This window comes from Rhineura floridana, chromosome 9 (assembly GCF_030035675.1).
Source record: "Rhineura floridana isolate rRhiFlo1 chromosome 9, rRhiFlo1.hap2, whole genome shotgun sequence".
NCBI classification, from domain to species: Eukaryota; Metazoa; Chordata; class Lepidosauria; order Squamata; family Rhineuridae; genus Rhineura; species Rhineura floridana.
Genome location: NC_084488.1, coordinates 102,121,554 through 102,145,423, shown reverse-complemented (window position 1 = coordinate 102,145,423; position 23,870 = coordinate 102,121,554). Strand labels below are relative to the sequence as shown.

The window sequence follows — 23,870 nt, the reverse complement described above, 5'->3', positions numbered from 1 at the left end:
AACCAAAGGCAACCATGTGTGTATGTTTGTGTGTGCATCCGCTTGTGTACATATGTGCCATTAGGCCACAGAGATTAATGCTGCTTCCCAGCCTCCTGCCTGTGGTCACAATAGCTTTATGAGCTTTGGCTTCTGGTGTGCAAGAATGTGCTTTATTAATCTGCGACTGATTTCTCCACTGAGAAGCTCAAGGGCCAGGGGCAAAGACAAAGGACAGGACTTGCTGAGGCCTCAGCAGGAATCCTTAGTACAGATAGCCTGACAACATGGCAGCAGTTTAATAAAACAGCAACTGGGGGTGAAAGGGGGGGCTGAGATGCATTCTGAGAATTCAGGCACAGGCCCTGCAGGGAAGTGGATGAGTCTCTTCCAGCTCTTAACTGTGCATCAAACAGTGCATTTTCTTTCTCCTGCTTTTTCCTCCCTCCAAATCAGCTAAGGCAGCTTTTGTCTTTATGACACTTCCCCTACTATTCTCAGGCACATTGTCTTTTCCTTCTCTGTCACACTGTCTTTTCCATTTGACTTCTGAAGCCCCACCTTTTTCTTTTGCCCCAGGCAGATGGGCGAACTAAAGAAGTTTTGCTAAGAGTACAGTTTGATTCCTTTGTTTTTGTTTTGCTTGAGCTCAGATTTGTTTGTCTCACAGTGATAGCATAACGGAATTGATGTGTGGATCTCATTATTGGCAACAGTTCTCTCTTTAGGGAGAGATGAACTGCAGGCAGGTCCAAATTAGGGTTGGACAGATCGCTCAATTTCAGTTCTCTCAGTTTCTCATTTTTCCAATCTTAAATTCAGCTCTCCACATTTCTGTAACAATTTGCAAATTTAAAAAAAAAATCTCATGAAAATTCCCTAGTATTTTAGTGTGAATTTCTCTTAACACACACATTTTTGCAAGCAATTTCTTGTCATATAATGCATTTTGTGTGTTATTTTCACTAATATATTGATTTTTATGCACACTTTCCCCTAACATGCATTTTTGTAAACATTGATTAAATGGCAAATTGCATTGAAAAATTCTAATAAGTGCAGATTTCAAAGGATGGCTGTGTTTCGGGTTTCATATTGTTTCTGAAAGTGTAAGTTTGATATATTCTGCTTGAAATGCAAACTCCATTGAATTTCTTACCCATCACTAATCCAAATGCAGAGCACTGACAACAATCAGCTCATTGGTCTGTGGGATAACACAGGTGTTGGTGATGTTTGCTAGGAGTTCTGCATCCAAGATGTTTAGTGTTCTTCCAGTTGAAAAGGTGAAGCTGGATTTGTGAACAAACAGGCATTCATTGTAACATGGATGTTTAGATAAAGCTATTTTAGTTTGATCCCAAGGAAACCCACTGAGAAACATAAATGAGGCCACCCTGTGATGGTTTGTGTGTCTGCCAAGCAATACTAGCTCTTTGAGTTATATGATGCCATTTGAAGGTTTTTACTTGAAAAAAATTGAATTGAACCTCAGAAAATAAGGGGAAATTGTTCATCCAAAGTTCCAGATTATGTCACACATTGCCGTAAAGAAGAAGAAAAAGGGTATCAGTTGTCATTGTATGCCTCATAATGTTGTCACAGTTTTGCAATCTGGCCTGTATGGACGCTGCTGTGTTCAATATTTCTGACATGACAAAAGGATCACATTGCATTTTAGAGGTTTACAATTTTGAACAGGCTGCTCCATTGGTGTGTGCAGCAGAGTTGTGTTGAACTAGGGTTCAGTAGTTGGATAGTTTGGGAACAGGGATCAGAGGTGCAATAGATTGTAACATTGTCGTTTTAAATAGATATCTTGGGCCATCAATAGAAAAAAAATCCTCCAAAAACAGACCTGAAGATCTGTGCAAATGTGATAATTTAGAAGATGAAAAGAGGGAGGTGATGTCCCATAGATTTGCAAAATCTATACCTACAAGTCAAAGGAGCAGAGTTCAAAAGCAAGATCCTGGAAGAGTATCAAAGGACTTCAACCTCCAGATATTTCAAGTTCACCATGAAGGAATGAGAGCCATCTCAGGTCCTGGTCAGAACTGAGTCTGCATGTGCAGACTAACCAGGATATAAGAGTCTGATGACATCAGCAGAATGTATGGACTTTGCTGTCCAAGTGAGAAAAAGGGATATGAATTACTGTTCTGGAAACAATGCTTGATAGAGGGATTGAACTGTTTTGAATGTTTCCTGATTCTCAAATGCAGAAGGGGGGCTTACATAGTGGTGCTGCTGCTCCTGGCGGCTGCCTAGTTGGTGCTTACCTATATCAGGACCTTTTCAGTAGCAGTTTCCAGTTTGTGCAATGCCCTACCTGGTGACATGTTTTTGTCTCCTTCATTACTGACTTGCCAGAGGAATTTAAAAACATTCTTGTTTACCCAGACATTTGATGACTTAAAACACAGTTTCCGGCAATCCTGAGATTTCCAAGAAGCCCATAGCTCAGTGACAGAGCATCAGCTTTGCATGCAGAAAGTCCCAGGTACAATCCTTGGCATCTCCAAGTAGGGATGGGAGAGTGCCTGAAACTGTGGAGAACTGCTGCCAGTCACTGTAGACAATACTAAGTTAGAGGGACCAATGGTATAATGGCATGTATATACATTCACACACACACCAATGGTATATATGTTCCTATAAGATTGTTTACAGAATGTTTTTAATTGTTTGTAGAATGTTTTAAACTCTTTTTAGAATGCTTTTTTTTAAAAAAAAGTTTTATAATTGATATGTTTGCCACCCTGGACACTTTTGAGATGAACAGAGGGATATATATTGATTAAATAAATAAATAAATAATAGATGAAACATCCACCAAGAAAATTTTGTTCTCTTGTGGCAACTCTGAATTAATGTGGAGTGTGTTTAAGGAAGAACTAGTCTAAACGAAATATAATATAGATCTATGGTGAACTCTCTCTCTTCACATCTATTTTGGATTGTTCAGTGGAGGGGTAACACGTTCCCAACCTCCTTCAGGCTTGCTCTTTTCATACTATTTTTCTCCATTTCACTTCTGCTCACTGCCCTTCTTAGCAGCTCTTTGCTGGCTATGTGCCGCTGTGGTGGAATGATTAGAGTGTTCGACTAGGAGCTGGGAGACCAGGATTCAAATCCCCACTCAGCCATGAAGCTCAATGGGTGACCTTGGGCTAGTCACAAGTCTCTCAGCCTAACCTACCTCACGCGGCCGTTGTGAGGATAAAATGGAGCTCCTTAGAGGAAAGGTGGGATATAAATGTAATAATAAAATATATAAATTAAAATAAATTTTAAAAATGTGATCCAGCCAATCAGGCATCATGTAGGAAGCATAATGAAATATGATGTGTGGTAACATCATCACAAAGTGAAATCAAAGTGAACACAATGTATACAGCTATCACTCTGAATATTGCAATATATCTGCTCTATTTTGCATCCTCCTGAATTATGTATATCCCCCCAAAAATGTGAAGGCACATTTCACAAGGGCAACATTCTCACAAAATTGCACCCCATCTCCAGTTTTGGCTTTACACTATGGAAAGGATAAGTAATTCAGTGTTCATAGACTTATAGTTGGCAAATGTGCCTCAGCACTGGAACATCACTTTCAGGAGTAAAGCACCAATGCTTGTAACAAGTAATCTGAACCAGTGGGCGTCAGGCAATAGACAGAAGGGCAACCTATTATTTCCTCACTGATTCCTTTTTTAAAAGTAACCACTTGTTTGTTTTTCTCATGCTTTCCTTCCTTCCTTTTTCTTTCCAGCCAGTTAGATATAGTGTGTGTGATTGCTACCTTGATGACTCCATAAATGAACACATCTGTCTGTCCACAGAATGACTTTATTTCCCAGTTGTAATAAACCTTACATTTCTTTAGCCTTTCAACCACCCGTCGTACCTCAATATTCATTTCTGCGCTCCACTGCTAAATATACCAAACACTGATAATCACAAGGTGTTAAACAAGTAGCAGTTGACCATAATAAATCTTGCTGCCTAAGATTTGAAAAGGGCTGTGGCTCAGTGCTAAAGAACATGCTTTTCATGGCAAAGGTACCATGGTGCAAAGCTTGGAAAAGTTACTTTTTTGAACTACAACTCCCATCAGCCCCAGCCAGCATGGCCACTGGATTGGGCTGATGGGAGTTGTAGTTCAAAAAAGTAACTTTTCCAAGCTCTGCGTGTCTCCAAGAAGGTCTGGAAAAGACTCCTATCTATAGCCACTGGAGAGCGGCTGATGCTTGTTGACAACACTATTGAGCTAGATGGCAGTAAAAGGCAGTTTGCTGTGTTCCTAACAGTCAAAATTTACAAAGTCTGTCTTAAGTGTTTGTTTATTATTTCAACGTTTTCTAAGCTGCACTTTCTGCCCAAATGGCACTCAAAGTAAAATGTGTTTTTTGCATGGCTAGCTATTCCCTTGGGCTTTGTTGTAGTCCTGGCACTGCAGACATTCGGTAAAAGCGCTAACTTTGACATACCCTAAGGAGACCTGATAAAATAGAGTGCAACCCACTAGGAATGACAGCAAACCATACAGCTTATTTTTTGTATTATTCTGTTAAATTGCTAGGTCTTTGTGCTGGGTAGCTGTTTCAGCTGGTTGGGGATTTTTTATTTATTTTTTATTACAAATGAGAGATGCTTATAAACTGGCAGCATTGTCGGCTTATTTGCTTCACATTGTCTTACATAGCCTGTTTGAAGGTTTGAAAGTGAATGACAGAAGAAAACACTGATAAATTGTTAAGCTCTCCCAAACATTCAGAAGTTTTGGAGTTCCTGCCAGTGACAGATGGTTTCTCTTCACTCATCTCTTGTCTTTTTGACACATTTTCCTGCGCTCTGCAAAATCTCTCCCTGATGTGCATTTCAGCAGAAAAATAATAATCTGCTTCCCTGCTTCATCCACTTTTGTGCTCATTGGCTGAGTGGCACCCATATCTGATGGTATGTGAAGTCATCTTCACAAAGTAATGTGCCAATCTGATGTGTTCAGTGATTAATCAGAAGCGTCACTACTTCTTGTTTATAAAAACCGTGCCATTTCTGATCTGCCAGATCTTTGTGGGCCTTGGTCAGCAGCAAGTTGAAAAGGGGGTAGAGGACTTGTAGCCAAGTCACATTGCCACAAAAGCTATTCCTCCCATCCCCTCATTTCTCATTTGTCTCTGGATTTACAGCACATCTGGGGAGGGGAGGTATGTCCTAGAGAACCATTCCCAGCTCTTGATCCCTATACCACAATAGCACGACATGATAGAATTGGTAAAGATAAAGCACTTAAATAAAGCATAGTGTAAACAAAAGCAGGTTAGCTTTATTGCAGATCAGTTTAACCCCAACAGCAGACGGGGGGGGAAGGGATCTTATAGTGCTTCTAGAAAATTCTACAGTTCAGGTTTGACTTGTAAGTAAGCTCCAGAGTTCATGTGTGCGTGCGTACATGCATATGCACGTTTTCAGTTCAGAGACATTTTCTATACCATTTTTATCGGTCTCATCCAATGGTTGCTAATTCTACTTCTAATTTCACAAAGGAGGTTCAGAGAGAGAGAAGTCAGGATTTGCTTGACGCCATCTAACAAGTCCTTCGCTGTGCAAGGACTTGGACTGGTCTTCTGGATATCTGTCTACTTGACCATGTTTGCTCTCTGTACATTAGTAGCAACAGTTGCTCAAGTGCAATCTGGAACAAGATGCAATCATATTTGCAGCAGCATGCTTGATAAATCATCAGTGTGAGAGTGCCTGTCAATATGTTATGAGTTTTGCTCATTACAGGTATGCTCTAAATAATTTCCATTCCTTTATGAAGTTAAAAACCAAACCTGAAACCCACAGCAGAGCTTCACCTTGGAGGTGCCGATGATATATTTGGTAATTAAGTGGACGATTTATTTTTTCATTCCTGCAGAGATTCCAAGCCACTCCCTCTTAGTTTGATATGCCTTTAGGCTTTTTGTTTTATTTTGAAAGCAAGATGTTTCAGCATATCTGACAAATCATTCACATTTTCACATGAATTTATGGAAAGGGCTTGCCAGGGGTTAATTTTTTCTCTTCATATACTGGGGAAAAGGTTTAGGTATTATAAGCTTTTCCAGCCGTAATTAGGAATGCATTCTATAGTTTCTCTCTCTGTGTGTGCATGTGCGCGTGTTTTCCTAGTCAGCTCAAGATGTGACTTGCATAAACAACAGATTCATAGGCTTTTTGTCTCATATGGAAATTTCCAATCTGTCCCTCCTTTTTATGTGTGCAGAGCACTACGTACTGTCAGTAAACCAACAATGTGACAGATGAATTCCAAACATGCACAGCCGTCTGAGGTGTGGGTCATTAAACTGCTGGATGCCTTTAAATGCCCTCTACCAAACGGATTTCTCCATGCTTTGTGTTCCAAAAGCTTCCCATTCTTGCTCCCCCTTGCCATATTCAGGCTTACAGATCTTATAGAAGTGGAAGGCAGGGAGAAAAGTGTCCCACTGTGGGCTCCACCCACTTTGGCTCTGACTCTCAATTGACTTTTCCCCATAGTCCTTCATAGAACTAGTGATCAATGGCAAAACCCATCCCTCCTTCAAATCTGCAACAACATGGCCTCCCAAGGATTGTTTGGTGCATATTTTGGCTTGCTATTGAGTTGGCAATAGAAAAGGAGAAGAATTCAGGACTTTTGGATCTGTTCATGCAATGTAAAATTCAGGGCATATTTGTGCCAAGAGCAGTAGCATAGTGACAAATTTGGACGTAGAGTCCCTTCATGATAGTCACGTCATACGCCCTCACAGCCACGCCCCTTCAAAGATAATACAGCTGAGTGATGAATGCAGGATGAGGGTATGTCTTTTTGAAGGTCAGCAAGAAGAAGACAATGATAGCTTCCAGAAGACTCTTCTCAGTGGCTAACATGATTCCCTTTCATTTTGACTGGCTCATAGGGCACTGGAGACATAGAGACCCTGCTCCTAAAAAAGTAAGAGGACTATGACCCCCCACAACTCCAGACAACTACACCATATTCTTGTGATTGAAATGCGTTTTAATTCTTTTTAATATTGTATTTTAGATTTTGTAACCTGCCCTGGGACCTATTGGTGAAGGGCGGGCAATTAATAATAATAATAATAATAATAATAATAATAATAATACACCCCTGACCAGAAAGTGGTGTCGATTATTTCATGTGCACCAGTTGAAAGGAGTGCTAGGAGGTGTTCTTCTTGGTGCAGATTCTTGAAGATCTGAAATGTAAATTGGGTAAGATGGTAATAGAAGATTACTCCTTTCTTAATACTTTTGGAGGGTGGGGTGACTGTAAAAGTTTTGGAGAATGATTTAGGCAAGTGATGCTTTGTGGAACTGCTGGAAAGCAAGACTCTAGGATAGTCTCCTGCTATAAAACATAATTATATTAAAAACCTGCAGACTTTCAGTTTGTAATGGTGGGAGTGAGAGAACTGGTATAGACTGAGTAGCAAATAAGAGCATCATTTGTGAGCCAGAAAGTCACTCATTCAGATAGCACCTCATCCATGAATTCAGAGGTGGTGAGGTATTGTGGACAGACAGTTGGACATAGCCTAGAAGAACCTGGATTCAAATCCCTGCTGAACTATGGATCTCACTGGGTGACTGTGAGTCCACCATCTTTAATTCTAAGCTACTCTGCAGGGTTGTTTTGAGGCTGAAGTGGCAAATTACAAATGTAACAAATATAATAAACCTGAGGAGGAGGAGGAGGAGGAGGAGGACCCTGAGCACATTTGAAAAAGGGAAGGAAGGGTTCAAATGAATACTGAATAAATAAAAGTTCACTAGGGCAGAAACCTAAGCATCCTTACCTGGTGGGAGTGTGTCCCATTTAAATCACTGGGCCTTTTATTGCTGAACTTAGGTTCTTAATTTTCCCCAAAAGGCAAGAGGGTGATGACCAAACAGGACTCGAGATCCTAAAATCTGTTAGAAAAGATTAGTTTTAAAGACATCAGCAGAAGGCCAGTGACCACAATGCAGTTTATGAAAGATATGAGCCTAATGATACCAAAGAGAAATCAACAGTACATTGTACATGAATAAATCTCAAGGAAGGGAGAAATAAGGAACAGTATGTACAAAATGATTATATGGAAAAACAAAACAATATGAATATGCAACTGAACTTATAAAGTTTACTCAGAAAAACAATATACACGATACAAATTAGAATTAACTATAACTTAACCATTGCTGAATCCTCAGTTAGCCTAACTCAAATCCACCAGCCTTCTGATTAAAGCTTACTACATTTTCCCAGCTGTCCTAACGACATGGCCTTTTAATTTAAGAGACAGACATAGCTACCAGTTCCAGGAATCAGGCTCCTGTGGTCTTAGATGCATGTTACTAGAGATCATTCTGATGTCCAGGATATAGGATCCTGGAAAATCCAAACAGAAAATTAGTCCAGGTGGAAATGGAAGAAAAATGTTTAAAAATAGAAGAGTGAATTCTGAACCTCACCCAGGAATCAAATAATCACAATTGTACAAAGAGTATGTGGAAAACTCAGCACAGAAAAACTTAACCCGATGTAAAATTATAACAAGCAGCAACAATGGAATCTAAAAGCAAACTTTTCTTCTCTTTCTCTTTCCCTCAATCTCTATTCCAGAGAAGAGAGAAGTTATAGCACAAAAAGACATTTGAAAAAGCTGCTTGTGTAGACAAGAGATGAAGCTAAAATGGGACTCTAGAGAAGAAACTGCCACTTCTCCCCGTTTCCCAACATCCCAGGAATCTTTTCCTGTGCACTGATTGGTTCCTTTTTAATTTTCCCCTTGCTCATAACTAAACTTATTTCTGTACTGGTAAATGACAAGTCATTGGGTAAATATTTGCAGAAACAGTTTACCATTGTTTTCAGGGTTGATATGATTCCCAAGCATTATCAGGGATAGGGAGTCTCATGAAGGAGACCTAACCTGGTCTATGATCTCAGCTTGAATAAAGCCTTGTCAAGCCTTTCTGATCTTATGTTTCAGCACAAGGCCCAGGCAGACCGAGGCAATTCTGCCCTTAAAGCAGACTTTTGGGCCTGCTTAAACCTCGATGAGGTGCGCCTGGCGCCTACTCTTCTATCTTTTCGGCTCCAGGTTAAACCCTTTTTATTCTCCCAGGCATTTTAATTGCTTAATGTTAAGTTAATTTTATATCAAGTTGTTAAATGCTTTAGCTGTCTGTTTTAGGGATTTTATCTGATTTCTTTTTACTGTATTGTATTTTATTCCTTGCTGTGAACCGCCCAGAGAGCCATAGGCTAGGGGCGGTATAGAAATTGAATGAAATAAATAAATAAATAAAATAAGTTCTCCTGACCACAGTTTGCTCCCATTCCATTCCACAGTTTCTGGGGGATCACCTTCACCACGAACACAGATTTGACCCCAATATTGACCTGATTAACAATTTCTGAGTATTGCCTAGCGTGCACTGCATGTGACCTTTAGGAAGCCATCTGTCAACTTCATTATCCTCTCAGCAAGCTGCAGTCAGCCTTCTAATGCTGTTAACACTGGAACAGCATGCCAAAATGCATATTATCTGCTTCTTTGGAGGCCATGTTGTTGCACTTTCTAAAAGTAGGAGAAGGAACTGTTTTGCAATTCATTGCAAGCCCATCTATCTAATATTAGGATGTGTATTAAAATGGCATTTCTTTGATCCCTCATTTAAGAGTGAAGGATTGGCATTTTAATTTTAAAAAATAGAAAAAAATTATCTCCTGAGTTTGGACCATGTCAGCCCCTTGGCAGAGAAAGGACAAAAATTGATGGATCCTAGAGAAATCTCTTTTGTCAATGCTGGAGCCAGGGAATAATTATGTGGAGCCAAGGCACTAGCCAGAAACCCTGAAGAGACCTGTCAGTCAGAGAAGAAATTAGTGGACAAGTATTCTGTCTTGGTGTAAACCAGATTTGTATGTGTCTTATTTCCAAATGCTGGTGGTACATGACAGAGCTTGGCAGAGCTTGGCAGATCCTGGGGTTACCTGTCAGTACATAGGATTATAAATTGACTAGATGTAACAGATCCTGGTAGAGACTATCTGAGCCTTCTCTGTGGCATTGCCCCTCCTAACAAAACAAAAAAAAACACCATGAGGAAACTATGCACCAGTTTCACACCATTCAAATTACTCATGAGAGTTTAGCAACGTTGACATCTTCTTTGTCTCTCCAGTGCCTATTCATGAGCATAATCCCATTTGCTCTCATGCCTCCCTGGTGATGTTGCAGTGCACTACCTCAGTGAAGAAAACTGCAAGCTCAGGGAAGAGGCAAGGACATGGAAGAACATTAGGCCATAAATATAAAAGCCACATCTTGTCCAACTAATGACTGATTCACTGACAGATAATTGGATCTAGGCTGCGTTAGTGCTGCCTTCAGATTTTTTAAAAACTCTTTTAATATAATAATGAACGTGTAAACTCGTTCCTAAAAACAAACGATCAAGGGAAATTTTACACCAATGTCAGATTATTCCTATTATTATTATAATGAGCTGTATTCAGGAAAATGGAGAGGACAGTGAAATCTGTACATTTTCAAAACATTTCCCATCAGATGGAGCTGAAAATAAGGTGTGTTTATTATACATGGAGGTGTTTCCCCCACACCCCCTTCTGCTGAGTCTGTGTATCATTTATTTACAGGGTACCTATAAACATGAGCATAATAAAAAACATTGTGTGTATGGATCAATAGATGGATCAATGTGTTGCCATCTCATGTCGGTTTCACACAGACTGTGTCATTGGCATATACTCAAGAAGGCCATTCCATCCCCACCTTGTTTAGTAACTTAAAAAAAATTAAAAACCACATGAAAATGTGTACTGAAATTGTATGCACTTTTCCTTAAAGTACACACAATGTACACATTCTTTTCCTAAAATACATGTTTTATATGCATTTCAATGCATTTCCTCCTAAAATAAGCTTTCATTTGCACCCATAGAATTTTTCTGTGCGTGTTTAAAATTGAAACTGTATTGCAAAATTATGAGAAGTGTGTAATCTGATAGCTGTGTTCTGATCTGCTTAGAAATCTAGGACCAGCAAATTAGATTTGGTTGGTTCATCTAATGAATTTCTCCTCCATCACTAAAGTTGCGTGTGTGTGGAGGGGGAGGGAGATATGGAAACACTTTTTTAAAAAAGAAGATCCATATACTACATTACACTAGATGCCAAAAATTATCTACAGACACTTACTATAAAATTATTTAAGCCAGGGCTAGCTCCAGGTATGAAGGTGCCTTTGGCAAAGTACCTTATACTGGCCCCTTTCTATGTCAGTGGGGCCTTTGGGATTGCAGCAAAAGCAGCACTTCCTCCTGGCCCAAACACACAGAACCAGCTTTCCCCAAGCTTGATCTAAGGAAGAAGGGCCAAATGAACAAAATACTATGAGTACACTTCCATGCTGGCATTCAAATACCCATACAGGCTGGGGTTGATGGGAGCTGTATTCCAACACGTCTGGAGGCTACCAGGTTGGGGAAGACTTGTTTAGAGATAAAGGCCATACATTCACACCATACAATTATTCCAATATTATTCAACTTTAAACAGTCATGGCTTCCCCCAAAGAATCCTGGGAAGTGTAGTTTGTGAAGGGTGCTCAGAGTTGTTAGGAAACCCCTATTCCACTCACAGAGAATGACTGTTAAACCATTCTGACAACTGCAGCTCTGTGAGGAGTCTCCTGACAACTCTCAGTACCCTTCACAAACTACACTTCCCAGGATTCTTTGGGAGAACCATTACAGTTTAAAGTGGAATAATAGTGGGATAAATGTATGGTGTGAATGTGGTCACAGAGGAAACTGTGTGAAGCATGAAACTTATTATTTTCCAGCTTAGCACCCAGTATTAAAGCTTAAGTCATTTGACCATTAAAAAAAAAAAAGAAGGGTTTGAATGCAAAAGGACCTGTTTTTCTCAATGGTGCTGGAAATGCACTTTAATCCCATATTTAATTAGCAAGCCAGAAAATAACCCAAATGCTTTGGCAACATTTTGCTCAAAGGGTCTCTCTCCCTCTCCTGAACAGCAAAGGTCTTTTCAGAGCTGGTGCCCTTTTTATTTATTTATCTCCCTCCCTCTGTCATTTGTTGGAAGCATCTATTTAATAGCTGTTGTCTTTTATATAGATAAGATGACTGATGGCTGGTTTGTTTTCTATTTCAGGTCGTGGAAGCCAATTTGGTTGCTTTTGACTGTCACTGGATCATTATAAATGAGGTAACTGTCAGCTGAACGTGAATCCTGTTTTCATCCATACTGAGAGTGTTCATGCTGGCCTTGACTTTGCCAACAACAAACGGTATAACAGCAGCAAAGTTCAGGCATGCCAGTGGGTGGGATTGTGTTTTAATAAGGGGAACATAGAGTGTAGTTGAATAACATACATGAAAAGCACTCCCCTGCTGAGTATATTTAGATGCTCCCCCCACCCTTACCCCTTTAGCTGCAGCTGCTGTTTTTTGGAGATTATTTTAACAAACCATCCAAAATGCCAAGTCAATCCTCCTTTGTAAGGTGAATTGTTTCCAGTGGTGTTTGCTTTTTCTCTTCTGCTATCCTTAATTACATTAAAGTGGCTCAATGTAAGCTTGGAAACATATGCCTAATGAAACCAGTATTAGCATTCCCATAAATTCCAGTGGAATTTAGATAAAAGCTTGCATCTAGTGGAAGATGGAGAATTATTTTGAGGCCACAGGTAGGGATCCATCAAATTCACATTTTCCAAAAAACAATATGAGAACCCAACACAGCTATCCTTTGAAGTTTGCCCATGTCTGAGTTTTGTGATGCAGTCCTCTAACCAAAGAATGTTTACAATAATGCAAATATTAGAGTAAACTGTGGATAAAAACAAACATATTAATGAAAATAACTTACAAAATGCATTATATTGGGATAAATTACTTGCAAAAATGTGTGCATTAGTGAAAATTGATTGACACGAAAATGCTGAAGAATATTGATGGGTTTTTTTAAAAAAAATAGCAAATTGCTGCAGAAATGTGGAGAACTGAATTTAAAATTGGAAGAATGAAAAACTTGCAAAAAGAAATATGAATTCTGTTACTATTTTGAAGCATGCCCGGGTCACACTGGTTCTAACATGGTATTGGCACCTTCTTCATTCTTCCTTTCCATCATACCAAGCAGAAACCTTCCGCAAACAAGCAGAAAGTGTATGGTTAGGGTCTCCGCTTCCAAAACTAATCCAGGCCAATAAATATATCTCCGTCTTCACTTAATATAAAACAACTGGGGACAGAATGGTTGCATTCAGGTGTCACACCAAACTATGGTTTATAAAGCCAAACCATAGTTTGTTTTTATATCTAAATCTATGTCAGCTCACAAACCTTGGTTTGAGAGGGGATACCAAACCAAGAAATCCAGCCATGGTTTGAGGCTGGTTTGCAAATCACAGCATTAGCTGTAGGCTGCCATTGCATCTGAATTCACAAACCACTGGCAAGCCACAATTAAAGCTACTTGGTCCACTGGAAGATGCTGCTGCACTATGGGACAGTGTGTGTCTCCTCCCCACTCTAGCACTGGAGTGGAGAGGGGAGAAATGCTTCTTGTTTACTCTTCACAGAAGAATCCTTGAAAGAGTGAGTTTCCCACTCCACTTCAGTGTTTCCAGCGCTGGGATGGGTGGTATAGAAATGCTGCTATCCACAGTGCTGGAGTGGGGAAGAGTGGAAAGGCTGCCTTTGTCTGTTTCTGTTCAGCTGGTAGTTCTGAGAGCTCCGATGCCTTTGGCTGCTCTGGACAGTGATTGTGAGTTATCTTATGTCTCAGGTGGCTGAAGCATCACAACTGTTGGAACCAGTAGTAGCAGAAGAAGCCAGTAGTGGTCAAAACTCTGTTAAGGTAGAAATAAAACTAAAACATTGGGGTGGGGGAGTTTTCCCAAGAAACAACATGGAAATTAGCAAAACTAAGACAGCAGTTGGAACACTGAGGCATACACACAACTTTTATATATATATATATAAAATGGGAGGGTATCTGGGGGCCACATAAAAGCTTCCAGGGGCTGTGTATACATTGCAGGCTGCAGGTTAGCCATCTCAGCTTTAGCATTACGTCTGAACTACCTCATTGTGAACTTGCTTATCAGATAAAACCCATAGCGTTAGGCACAGTTGCTTGCTGTATATTTATTTGTTCATTTATTTAAAATCCACTTAAAATGGATAAAAAACCCACTAAAGTATGCTTTAGAAATTATTTTGTCACTGGCTGAGAATATAATATAGAGAAATATTATTCAATCAGGTTGTTCTAGTGTAATGAAGCATTCACTGTTTTTTTAATGAGTAATTTATTATGTCCATGTTGCCTGATTTTAATTAAGTGAGAAGATAATTGGTCCCCAGTGTAAAGCGAATAGCACCTACTATACCTGAATCTTCTGCATCAAGTATTGTTTGGAGAAATCATGTGCATACTCCTTGATCTGTTTTTGATTGCTGCAGACATCTGCTTTGATGTTTAATTATTAGATTTTCTTAATTGCATCACACTAGAATAAATTATCTCAATCAGGGTCTATCTGCTTGTTTGTTTCTTCATTTATGTTTCAGTAGGAAATCTGAGCTTTCAAGCAGCCCCCTATTTTATGGTGAGATTGTCATTTTAAATTGCCTGTACAGAATCATGGGCAGAAAATCTTGAAACCAGTTTCTGCAGCTGCAAATTCCAAATCCTATAGTTGGAAAATTATTAAACTCTAATGTAAATTGAGCAAATTCATCTGGTTGTTTGTAATTCTCCTGCAAGATATTTTTCATTTATTTGTTTTATTTAAAACATTTATACTGTTCTTCATCTAAAAAATCTCATCATAGTTTAAAATTTTAAAATATAAAGTTATATTTAAAAAAAAAACTGGCAGAAAAGAAACACACCAGCAAATTAAAGACCTGGGTAAAGTGAAATATTTTTACCTGGCATTTAAAGGAAAGCAATGTGGCTGCCAGACAAGTATCCTCGGGAGAGCATTCCATAGCTGGGGTGCCACATCCTAAATGAACCATCCTTTTACAATTGTATTTAGGAACCTTTATACTGAGGAGGAACTGGGGGGAAATTCATGGAGTTTCATGGAGAAATGTGTTCCAAGGTGATTAAGATCTGCAAGGGCAGGAGAGAAGGATTACAGACAATGAGGAGTAGCTGAGAATTGTGCTAAATAAAGAAGTCTCATATTAGGCTTTTGCAAAGTCTCCCCTAGGCAAGAGTTGAAACAAACATTCTGCCACCAAAAGATTCCCAACAATGCCACCAAGGCAGGCATAACTTAGTGCATAACAGTAAAGACCAGCAGCGGTGTTCAATGTAAGCTGAAGCACTGAATTGTTATAATAGGCACATAGACTATATGAGGCTAGCCTAGGAATGCAAAACTCAAGCACCAGATGTCTTTTCAGATTGGTGGGATCTGTGGATACTTAAAGGGATCAATGAGAAGAGGAGCATGTTCTCCCTGGAGCATTGATCTCTGCCACACAGGCACGCTTTTTATAATCACATAACGTCTAGAGCTGAGTATTAATACTGAATGAGGTCCTCTTTTCACAATGCTATGGAAAGTCCTGCCTCAAATTAAGGACAGAATTAAAAGAGGAAGAGGTGGCAGCACTGAAGCCTTACATCCAGCTCACAGGACTGGTATCTTGAGCAATTTAGGTGCAAGTCCCCAGGTCCACTTTGTACATCACCAGTGGAGTATCCATCTGCCAGTATTTTCCATTTGTTGTCTAGCCTTTAATTGCCAATGCATCAATAATGTTTTATAAATCTGAAATCTGACTGAAATATTGCATCTGTCTTACGAGGCACATTGGTGACAAGTACTTCTGGTCATCACTACAACCAAGGGGTACAGAGATCAAGAGCACTCTAGTAAGTCCTTTAGTTAAAGCTGCAAGGGTTGTCTTTGGCACTGAAAGTAACATGAGCCCTGCAGTCCTTTGATCCCTGAAAGGCATCCCAGAGACCATAGGAAGCGTTGAATCTCCCTCTCTAAGAGCAGAGTGAGCAACCTCTGGCCTCAGAAAGGGAGATCTGAGTTTGGATGCCTCTTCTTGTTTGCTGAGAACTTTGCACTATCTGTAAAGGGACTGTGTTGGGTCTGGATTGGGGGCTGTAAGATGTAACATCTACATGAAGGATGGTCACTGAACCGCTTTATTGAGAACAAACTCTTTTGAGAACATTAGGCACAAGAAAAGCCCACCAGAAATCTGTCTTTGCAACTCCCTCTATGTCTAATCCTAGAGCACCTGTGCTTTGTGTAAAAACCTGGAGTGGAACTGCTCTATACTCTGGTGAACTGGAACACATACAACACAGACCAGATTCCCTAACACTGCAGGGGTGAGCCAGGAGCAGTCCAGGGGAAGGCGTGGATTCAAAGGAGTGGTTCATTTCCCGCCCAACCGGTCTGAAGGGAAAGGGAAATTGTTTAAGAGGGGAACTCAGAAAAGGACAGAGGACTGCTGAAATGCTGTTCTGGCCTTACTTTCTACCTTGCTGATGAGAGCCTGGAGGGAAGTTAGATGAGGCAGATTGACTGCTTTTGGGTCTTTTGTGGGAAAAGGATGGAGCTCAGTGATAGAGCATCTGTTTTGCATGCAGAAGGTCCCAGGTTCAAACACTGACATCTCCAAGTAGGGCTGATAGAGACTCCTGCAGGAAACCCTGAACAGTCACTGCCAGTCAGTGTAGACAGTTCTGAGCTAGATTGAACAACGTTCTGACCTAGTATAAGGCAGCTCCTTTTGTTCCTTCCTAAGTCTCCTTTTGCCCCATCCCCTGCCCTACGATTCTTGTCTAGAATTTGTTTTCACCCATCACCTATTCAGATTTATCTCTGCAAGCCATAGAGGCTAGAAAGATAGGGATTTCAGAGTTCCAATAAAACCTCTCAGGGTATAGTAGAAACTCTTGTGGCTGCGTGCTGCCCATCACATGTTTCAATTACAGCTCTGAAATCACAAGAGATTTTTTTTAATGAAAACTGAGATTGTCACACACTTTTGCAGCTGGTTAGTTCTTGTTAGAAAGTTTATAGTGGTGATTTTTAATGAGAGCTTCTAAACCACACCAAATGCACTGGAGACCACATGTTGCCCATCCTTGTTCTTGATACTCTGAACTTTTGTGGTTTTGTTTGCACACTTTGAGATACATCTGGAAAAGCTTTACTTGTTCTTTATTGTCCATTATGTGCTACTTTAAGTAACGTAGTGTATCAGTGCTCAGAACTGCAATATAATCACAAATAGGATGGAGTTTTGAAAATGCTTTTTAAAAACCCACCCTTCTTTCTTTTTTGTATTAAAGGCTCTGTGTATGTGATTACTCTATTTCTTAGTGAGCAATCATTTTAGTGCTAATCTGCCCTTCCAGATCGATTTAAAAGAGAATAGGTTCTTTCTTTTTTATTTCTTTCTGGATCTAAAAGCAGGTGATTTTATTAATACTATTATTTTATGTTTTAGTCAAGTTCTTGAGTAACAGAATATATGGAGAAACCTTTTACAGCTGCAGCACTGAGGGAACAGCTGCAGCACTGGGGGATAGAAGAACACCTGCCCTGGGAGTGAGTATCTGAGCATCTGAGTGCTTGCTTGCTCGCTCCTCCGAGTTGCTTTTTCTTGAGTCAGCTGAAGTCCCTGGTAAGTGCTGCAAGGACTGGGACCCCTGCCTCACCCTGACTCCAGAGAGAGGCTGCAGTCAATCTTGCATCAGCTCTTGGCTGGGTCAGGAAGCATAAAAGCCCGACTGCCCTATGGCAATAGGTCTGCTGACAGCAGGGTCACCACCAAAGGGGCAACATCAAAGAAGATCACCCCTGGGGGTGCCTTGTAGATTTCTGAGGATGAGGGTACTACCCTCTTCTATTTTTTAAAACCAATCTGGAGGAGATTGGTAGTGGGGAGGGTGTATGGCACATGTGTAGTTCCTGCCCATGGTGAGAGCCTGTGCAGTGAACTGAACATTAGGATAAAGTCACCAGATGCCTTCAGAGTGAGAGTCAGTAACTTGCAGAAGGCTGGCCCTCCCTGGGTGTGAGACGGGGGGGGGGAGTAGATATGCCCTGTGTGAGTGGGTCTGACTGTTCCCAATTTTCTCAGAGGCCTACTGAGATAATTGGTTCAAGTAGGTTTTGTTGGTAGGCTCTTGTTGGGTTCGTATCACGTATTTAGATGGAGTCTTAGTAAAAAGGAACATGGGTGATGCCATCCCAATTTCAGTGATCATGGGGAGGTGGTGAACTACCATAGAAGACGAGGGCAAGGATATCTACGCCTTATTCCTTGCTCCCACACCTCTCATGGATGGGTTCCTCATTGCTCATCTGCTGTGCCCACTGGCCTGTGTGTGCTGTTTAACACAAATCAGAAAAAGAAAAATTATCCTTGATGGACATGACAAGAAAAAAGCAAAAATCAAGGTATGTATGCATTAGAAACAATATACAAATACTGAAGTAAGAAAAAATGTCTAATGAAGGACAGAATATACCAACATACCCAAAGTAAAATACTTAGGCATTTTTAATAGATGGGGATGCTATAAATTGTTGTTAGTGAATAAAATATAATAAAAACATGGTACAAACATACAAAAACAATAATAGGAAGTAATAACCACAAAATACACAGAACATGAACACTAAGCAAAAGAATTCCACATCAGACATGAATAAAAACAGTAAAAATGCCAATGAAATGCACACCAAGAAAGCTGGATTACAACAAAGGTGCCTAATAAGCACACCAAAAATAGATAAAAGTAACAAAGGAGCCAGAAGCGTTTCAACTTTAGGAAAGTCTTCTTCAGTGGCTTCTCCTTGAAACAGAATCAATTTGTGCAATTCTAAAAAGTACAAATTGGCAGGTAAAAATTAGAACCTTTAATACACAGGGTATAGCCACATAATTGAATACATAATGCTGAAAATAGTACATAACAAATTTACTATTGACACATATAAATGTTTGCAGTCCTTTTATAAGGCATCAGAATGTGAGCCTGAATAATCATTAATGATAATGGTGAGATATAAATTAAAATGTTAATAAAGACAAAAACCTATCAAAGAACTCACCCACTGGTCAAATCAGAAGTAAAATAAACTCATAAATAACATGTAAATGCAAGCAGTCAGCAATACATGTTTGAAAGAAGGGCTGGTCTCTATATATGTCATGAGTCAACATGCAACATAACAATGATATAACACAAAATGAACCACAGCTGGAACAAGCACCACACCCATTTAGAAGAGCTTAATTCTGTCCATACTTAAAACAATGAATAAAGGTAGAAGTGAAAATGTAAAGTCCTGATGAAAAATGAATGCTAAAAAGAACCCAAGGGATTCACCAACAATGGCTTGGAGATTGCAATAGAAATGTCTAAAAACCAGAAAATATGTAAATCTATAGGATAGACATCCAGTCCAATTCCTCATTTAGACCATTTGGTATGAGGTGTCCAGCTTATATATCCAGAGTAATTCCCTCCTTGTCAGCTGTTTGGACATTTCTTTCCCTGAAGTTTTGACTCTCTCTAGACAACAAAATAGGAAGGATTTCTCATTGTGTTTGAACTCCAACAAAAGTTTGACTAGTGGGGCATGCATTTTCTTTGTTCTAATGTAACTTTTCTGTTCACAAATGCATGTTCTTATTTGCCTAGTGGTCATGCCCACAAATAAACGAGGGCATGGATATTGTATGACATATATAATCCCCTTAGCAGCACATGTAAAAAAATCTTTCAGATGAAATACCTTCTAGTCTACAGGATTGATGAATGATTTAGTTTTAAAACAATTAGGACAGACACAGCACTTGTCACAGGGAAACTGACTCACAGTATGACTATTGTCTATAGCGCTGTTCACCAAACAAGCTGTTTTTAATTTAGAATGCACTAACAAATCCTTAAGGTTGGGTGCCCACTTATGAGCAAACATAGGATAGTCCTTGCAGCTTGGAGTATCCTCTAGGAGATACCAGTGTCGATTGATAATCTCCTTGATGGATGTTGTGTATGTAACCGGTACGATCATCCTGTGTTCCAAAGGATGTCTACTTCCAGGTGTAAGTAAAGTTGTAAGATTCACATTTTTAGCTTTGTATAGTGCCTGCTTAAGAATCTTCGAGGGATATGCTTTGTGTTGTAGCTGTCTCATCAACACATTGGCTTGAGTAAGGAAATCTCTCATATGGCTACAATTCCTTCTCAGCCTCAGCATCTGTGAATATAGAAGGTTACGTTTAAGATAGGTGGGATGGTAACTATCATATCTAAGATAAGAATTGACATCAGTTGGTTTCCTGTAAACAGTGCTGGTTAAAGTACCATGGTTATTTTTAATCTCAACATCCAAAAAATGAATGCAATTAGCATCATAGGTGGTTTCAAACTTAATAGTGGGATATAAAGTGTTGATAAAAATATCAAACTCCTTAAGTCCCTCCTCAGTACCTGTCCAAATTAAAAAAAATATCATCTAGGTATCACTTGTATACCAATATCTTGCTTCGGAAGGGGCTGCTATCATGTAGAATATATCTATTTTCACATTTATCTGTTGTTTAATGCCAGATCGGTACACAGTAAGACCACACTCATCCATGATTTGATCATCGATGAAGGTGCCGATTTGGTGTACTTACCAAGACCTGGGTGGGTGAGCTGGGAGGAGTTGATCTGACCCAGCTTTGCCCACCTGGATACTCGGTGCAACACCAGCATAGGCTGCAGGGACTGGAGGGAGGAGTTGCTGTGGTCTACAGAACTTCCATCTCTTTCACCAGGAAACACTCTATCTTGGAGCTGGCTGTGAGGGCCTGCACCTGGTGTTGAGCCAAGGAGACAGTAAACTAAGGTTGCTGCTGGTGTACCATCCACCCTGCTGCCTGGCAGCTTCTCTGACAGAGCTGGCGGAGGCCATCTTGGCTGTGGTATTGCAGGAGCCCAGAATGATAGTCCTGGGTGATTTCAATGTCCATGCTGAGGCTGCCTCTAGTGTTCTAGCTTGGGACTTCATGGCCTCCATGACGACAATGGGGTTGTCTCAAGTTGTCAGTGGCCCGACACATAGGGCAAGGCACATCCTTGACTTGGTTTTTGCTCCAGATGGAGTAAGGGATGGTCCGGAGATGAGGGGGTGGATGTCACCCCATTGTATAGTCAGACCATTTCCTGGTGAAGTTTAGACTTATGGCTCCAATCCTCCCCTGCAGGAGTGATGGACAGATTAAGATGCCACCGGAGACTAATGGGATCTGTTGGATTCCTGAATACCCTGGGGGAGTTCCCAGTAGATAAAGCAGGTGAGCCTGTTGAAGCCCTGGTCAGGCTGTGGAACAGTGAGGCACATCAGGTTCTTGACACGGTTGTCCCCAACCACCCCTTCTGGCATTGTGGAGCCCACTTTGCACCCTGCTGCACAAGTGAGCTAAGGGCAATGAAACAGGCTGGACAACTGATAGAGCGCAAGTGGCGAAAGACGTGCTGTGAAGCTGATTGGGCATGAGCAAAACATCATAACCATGCCTACTGTGCGGCAGTGAGGGTGGTGAAGAACGCCCACTTCTCTGCCTCCATCGCATCCTCAAGTAGCCGTCCAGTGGAGCTTTTCCATATTGTCAGGGGTCTGTTGACATCAACTCCAGGAAATGGAGTTTTAGACCCTTCGGAGGCCTACTGTGAATTGTTTGCAAGGCACCTTGAGGGTAAAGTTGCTAGCCTCCATAGCAATGTTGATGCCTCATCCACATCTAGTGTAGTCCCTAGTGAGGCGCCCAGTGCAACGTCTTCTGCAACTTCTTGGGATTGGTTTCAGTTGATGCGGCCTGATGACATGGACAAGGTACTTGTGACAATGAGGCCAGCAATGTGTCGTCTCAACCCTTGCCTTTCTTGGCTTATTAAAGCTTGCAAAGGGGGGTTGACCGAGTGGATCCAGGGTGTAGTCAATGCATCATTGTGGGAGGGAGTGGTTCCAGTTGCCCTGAAAAAGATGGTGATCCAACCGCTCCTGAAAAAGTCCACCCTGGACCCATTGGTTTGTGACAATTACCGACTGGTCGCAAATACCCCCATTTAGGGAAGGTAATTGAGAGGGTTGTGGTGCAGCAATTGCTAGTACTCTTGGATGAAACAGATTATCTTGATCCATTCCAGTCTGGGTTCAGGCCTGGTTATGGGACTGAATCAGCCTTGGTCACCCTGATGGATGACCTTTATCAGGAGGACAGTGGGAGTGTGAGCCTGTTATTCTGACTTGATCTCTTGAAACTATTGACCTTGGTATCCTTCTGGGCCGACTTGGTGAGATGGGTATTGAAGACACTGTTCTGCACAGTGGTTGTGATCCTGTCTCCAAGGTCATTTTCAGAGAATAGCATTGGGTGATTGTGTCTCTGTCCCCTGGCAGTTGCGCTGTGGGGTGCCGCAGGATACTGTCTAGTCCCCCATGCTGTTTAACATCTATATGAAGCCCTTCAGAGTGGTCATTAGGATATTTGGGGCAATGTGTCAGCAGTATGCTGATGATACCCAGAGCTATTTCTCTGTAATATCTGAATCAGAAGAGGCCGTGCAAGCCCTGGACCGGTGCCTGGACTCTATAGTGGGCTGGTTGAGGGCAAAAAACTGACTCTCATGGGTATGGTCAGTTGCCATACTCCTTCTGAAAGAGCAGGTCCATAGTCTGGGGGTGCTCCTGGATCCATCTTTGTCACTAGAGGCCCAGGTGACCTCCATGGCTAGGAGTGCCTTTCACCAGCTTTGGATGGTAAGACAGCTATGACCATTTCTGGACAGGGATAGCCTTACAACTGTTGTCCATGTACTGGTAACCTTCAGATTGGATTACTTTAATGCACTCTATGTGGAGCTACCTTTCAGGTTGGTGCAAAATGCAGCAGTGAGACTGCTCACTGGAGCAGGTTATCGCCAACATGTCACTCTACTGAAAGAATTGAACTGGCTACCTATTAGCTACCAGGCTAAGTTCAAGGTTCTACTTTTGGTGTATATTGGGACCAGGATACCTGAAAGACCATCTTATCCCTTATATACCAAGTCAAACACTGTGTTCTGCAGGTGAGGGCCTCCTGCAGATACCATCTTATCAGGTGGTCCGTTCTACACAACATAGGAAATGGACCTTTAGTGTAGTGGCGCCTACCCTTTGGAATTCCCTCCCCTTAAATATTAGACAGGCACAATCTCTGTTATCTTTTCAGCGCCTACTGAAGACCTTCCTCTTTCAGCAAGCCTTTTAAGTAGAGACCTTATCCCAGTCTGCATCTGTGTTGAAATTGCTTTTTAATATATTTTTACATCTTCTTTTTTTAAACGTTTTAAAAGCTTTTTTAAAAATGTTTGAAAGATGTTATTTTAATATGTTTTTAATGGTTGTTGTGTTTTAATATATTTTGAAGTCTGTTTTTGTGATGTTTAGAAGTGTTTTAGTTCTTTTGTTTGGCGCTCTGTGCTCCCACTGGGAGAAAAGGCAAAATATAAATAGATAAATAAATAAATAAATAATACATCCTTCCCTGCATTTTCCCTTTTCTCCAAAGCTTAATTACCCCTGAGGCAGTTTGTTGTTGATGATGCACAGGCCTCCTGGGCTGGGAAAGATTAATAGTCTTCCACAGGGGTGTATAATCTTTTTCACCTGAAGTCCCCAAGACCAAAGTAAAAAGCTGTGGCGCACATTCCCGCAGTGGCTGGGGCCAGACCTACAGTCAAATAGATCCT

The 23,870-nt window shown here is 40.8% G+C and overlaps 1 protein-coding gene and 1 long non-coding RNA gene across 3 annotated transcripts in view; one reads left to right on the top strand and one right to left on the bottom strand.

The window, feature by feature from the left end:
• The window catches only part of GRID2 (glutamate ionotropic receptor delta type subunit 2), an 887,701-nt gene that overhangs the window by 516,014 nt on the left and 347,817 nt on the right, over nt 1-23,870 (top strand). The window contains exon 4 of the mRNA XM_061583023.1: nt 12,231-12,284. Coding sequence (XP_061439007.1) covers nt 12,231-12,284 — 54 coding nt within the window. The remainder of the gene's footprint in view (nt 1-12,230; nt 12,285-23,870) is intronic.
• LOC133363720 (uncharacterized) lies at nt 12,561-19,277 on the bottom strand. Of its 2 annotated transcripts, XR_009757738.1 has the most exons (4): nt 19,192-19,246; nt 18,360-18,464; nt 15,020-15,206; nt 12,561-13,932 (listed from the first exon to the last, which is right to left on the bottom strand). It is a non-coding gene; the product is annotated as an uncharacterized LOC133363720 (long non-coding RNA). The 2 variants fall into 2 exon arrangements; XR_009757737.1 differs by lacking the exon at nt 18,360-18,464 and having other exon boundaries at nt 19,192-19,277.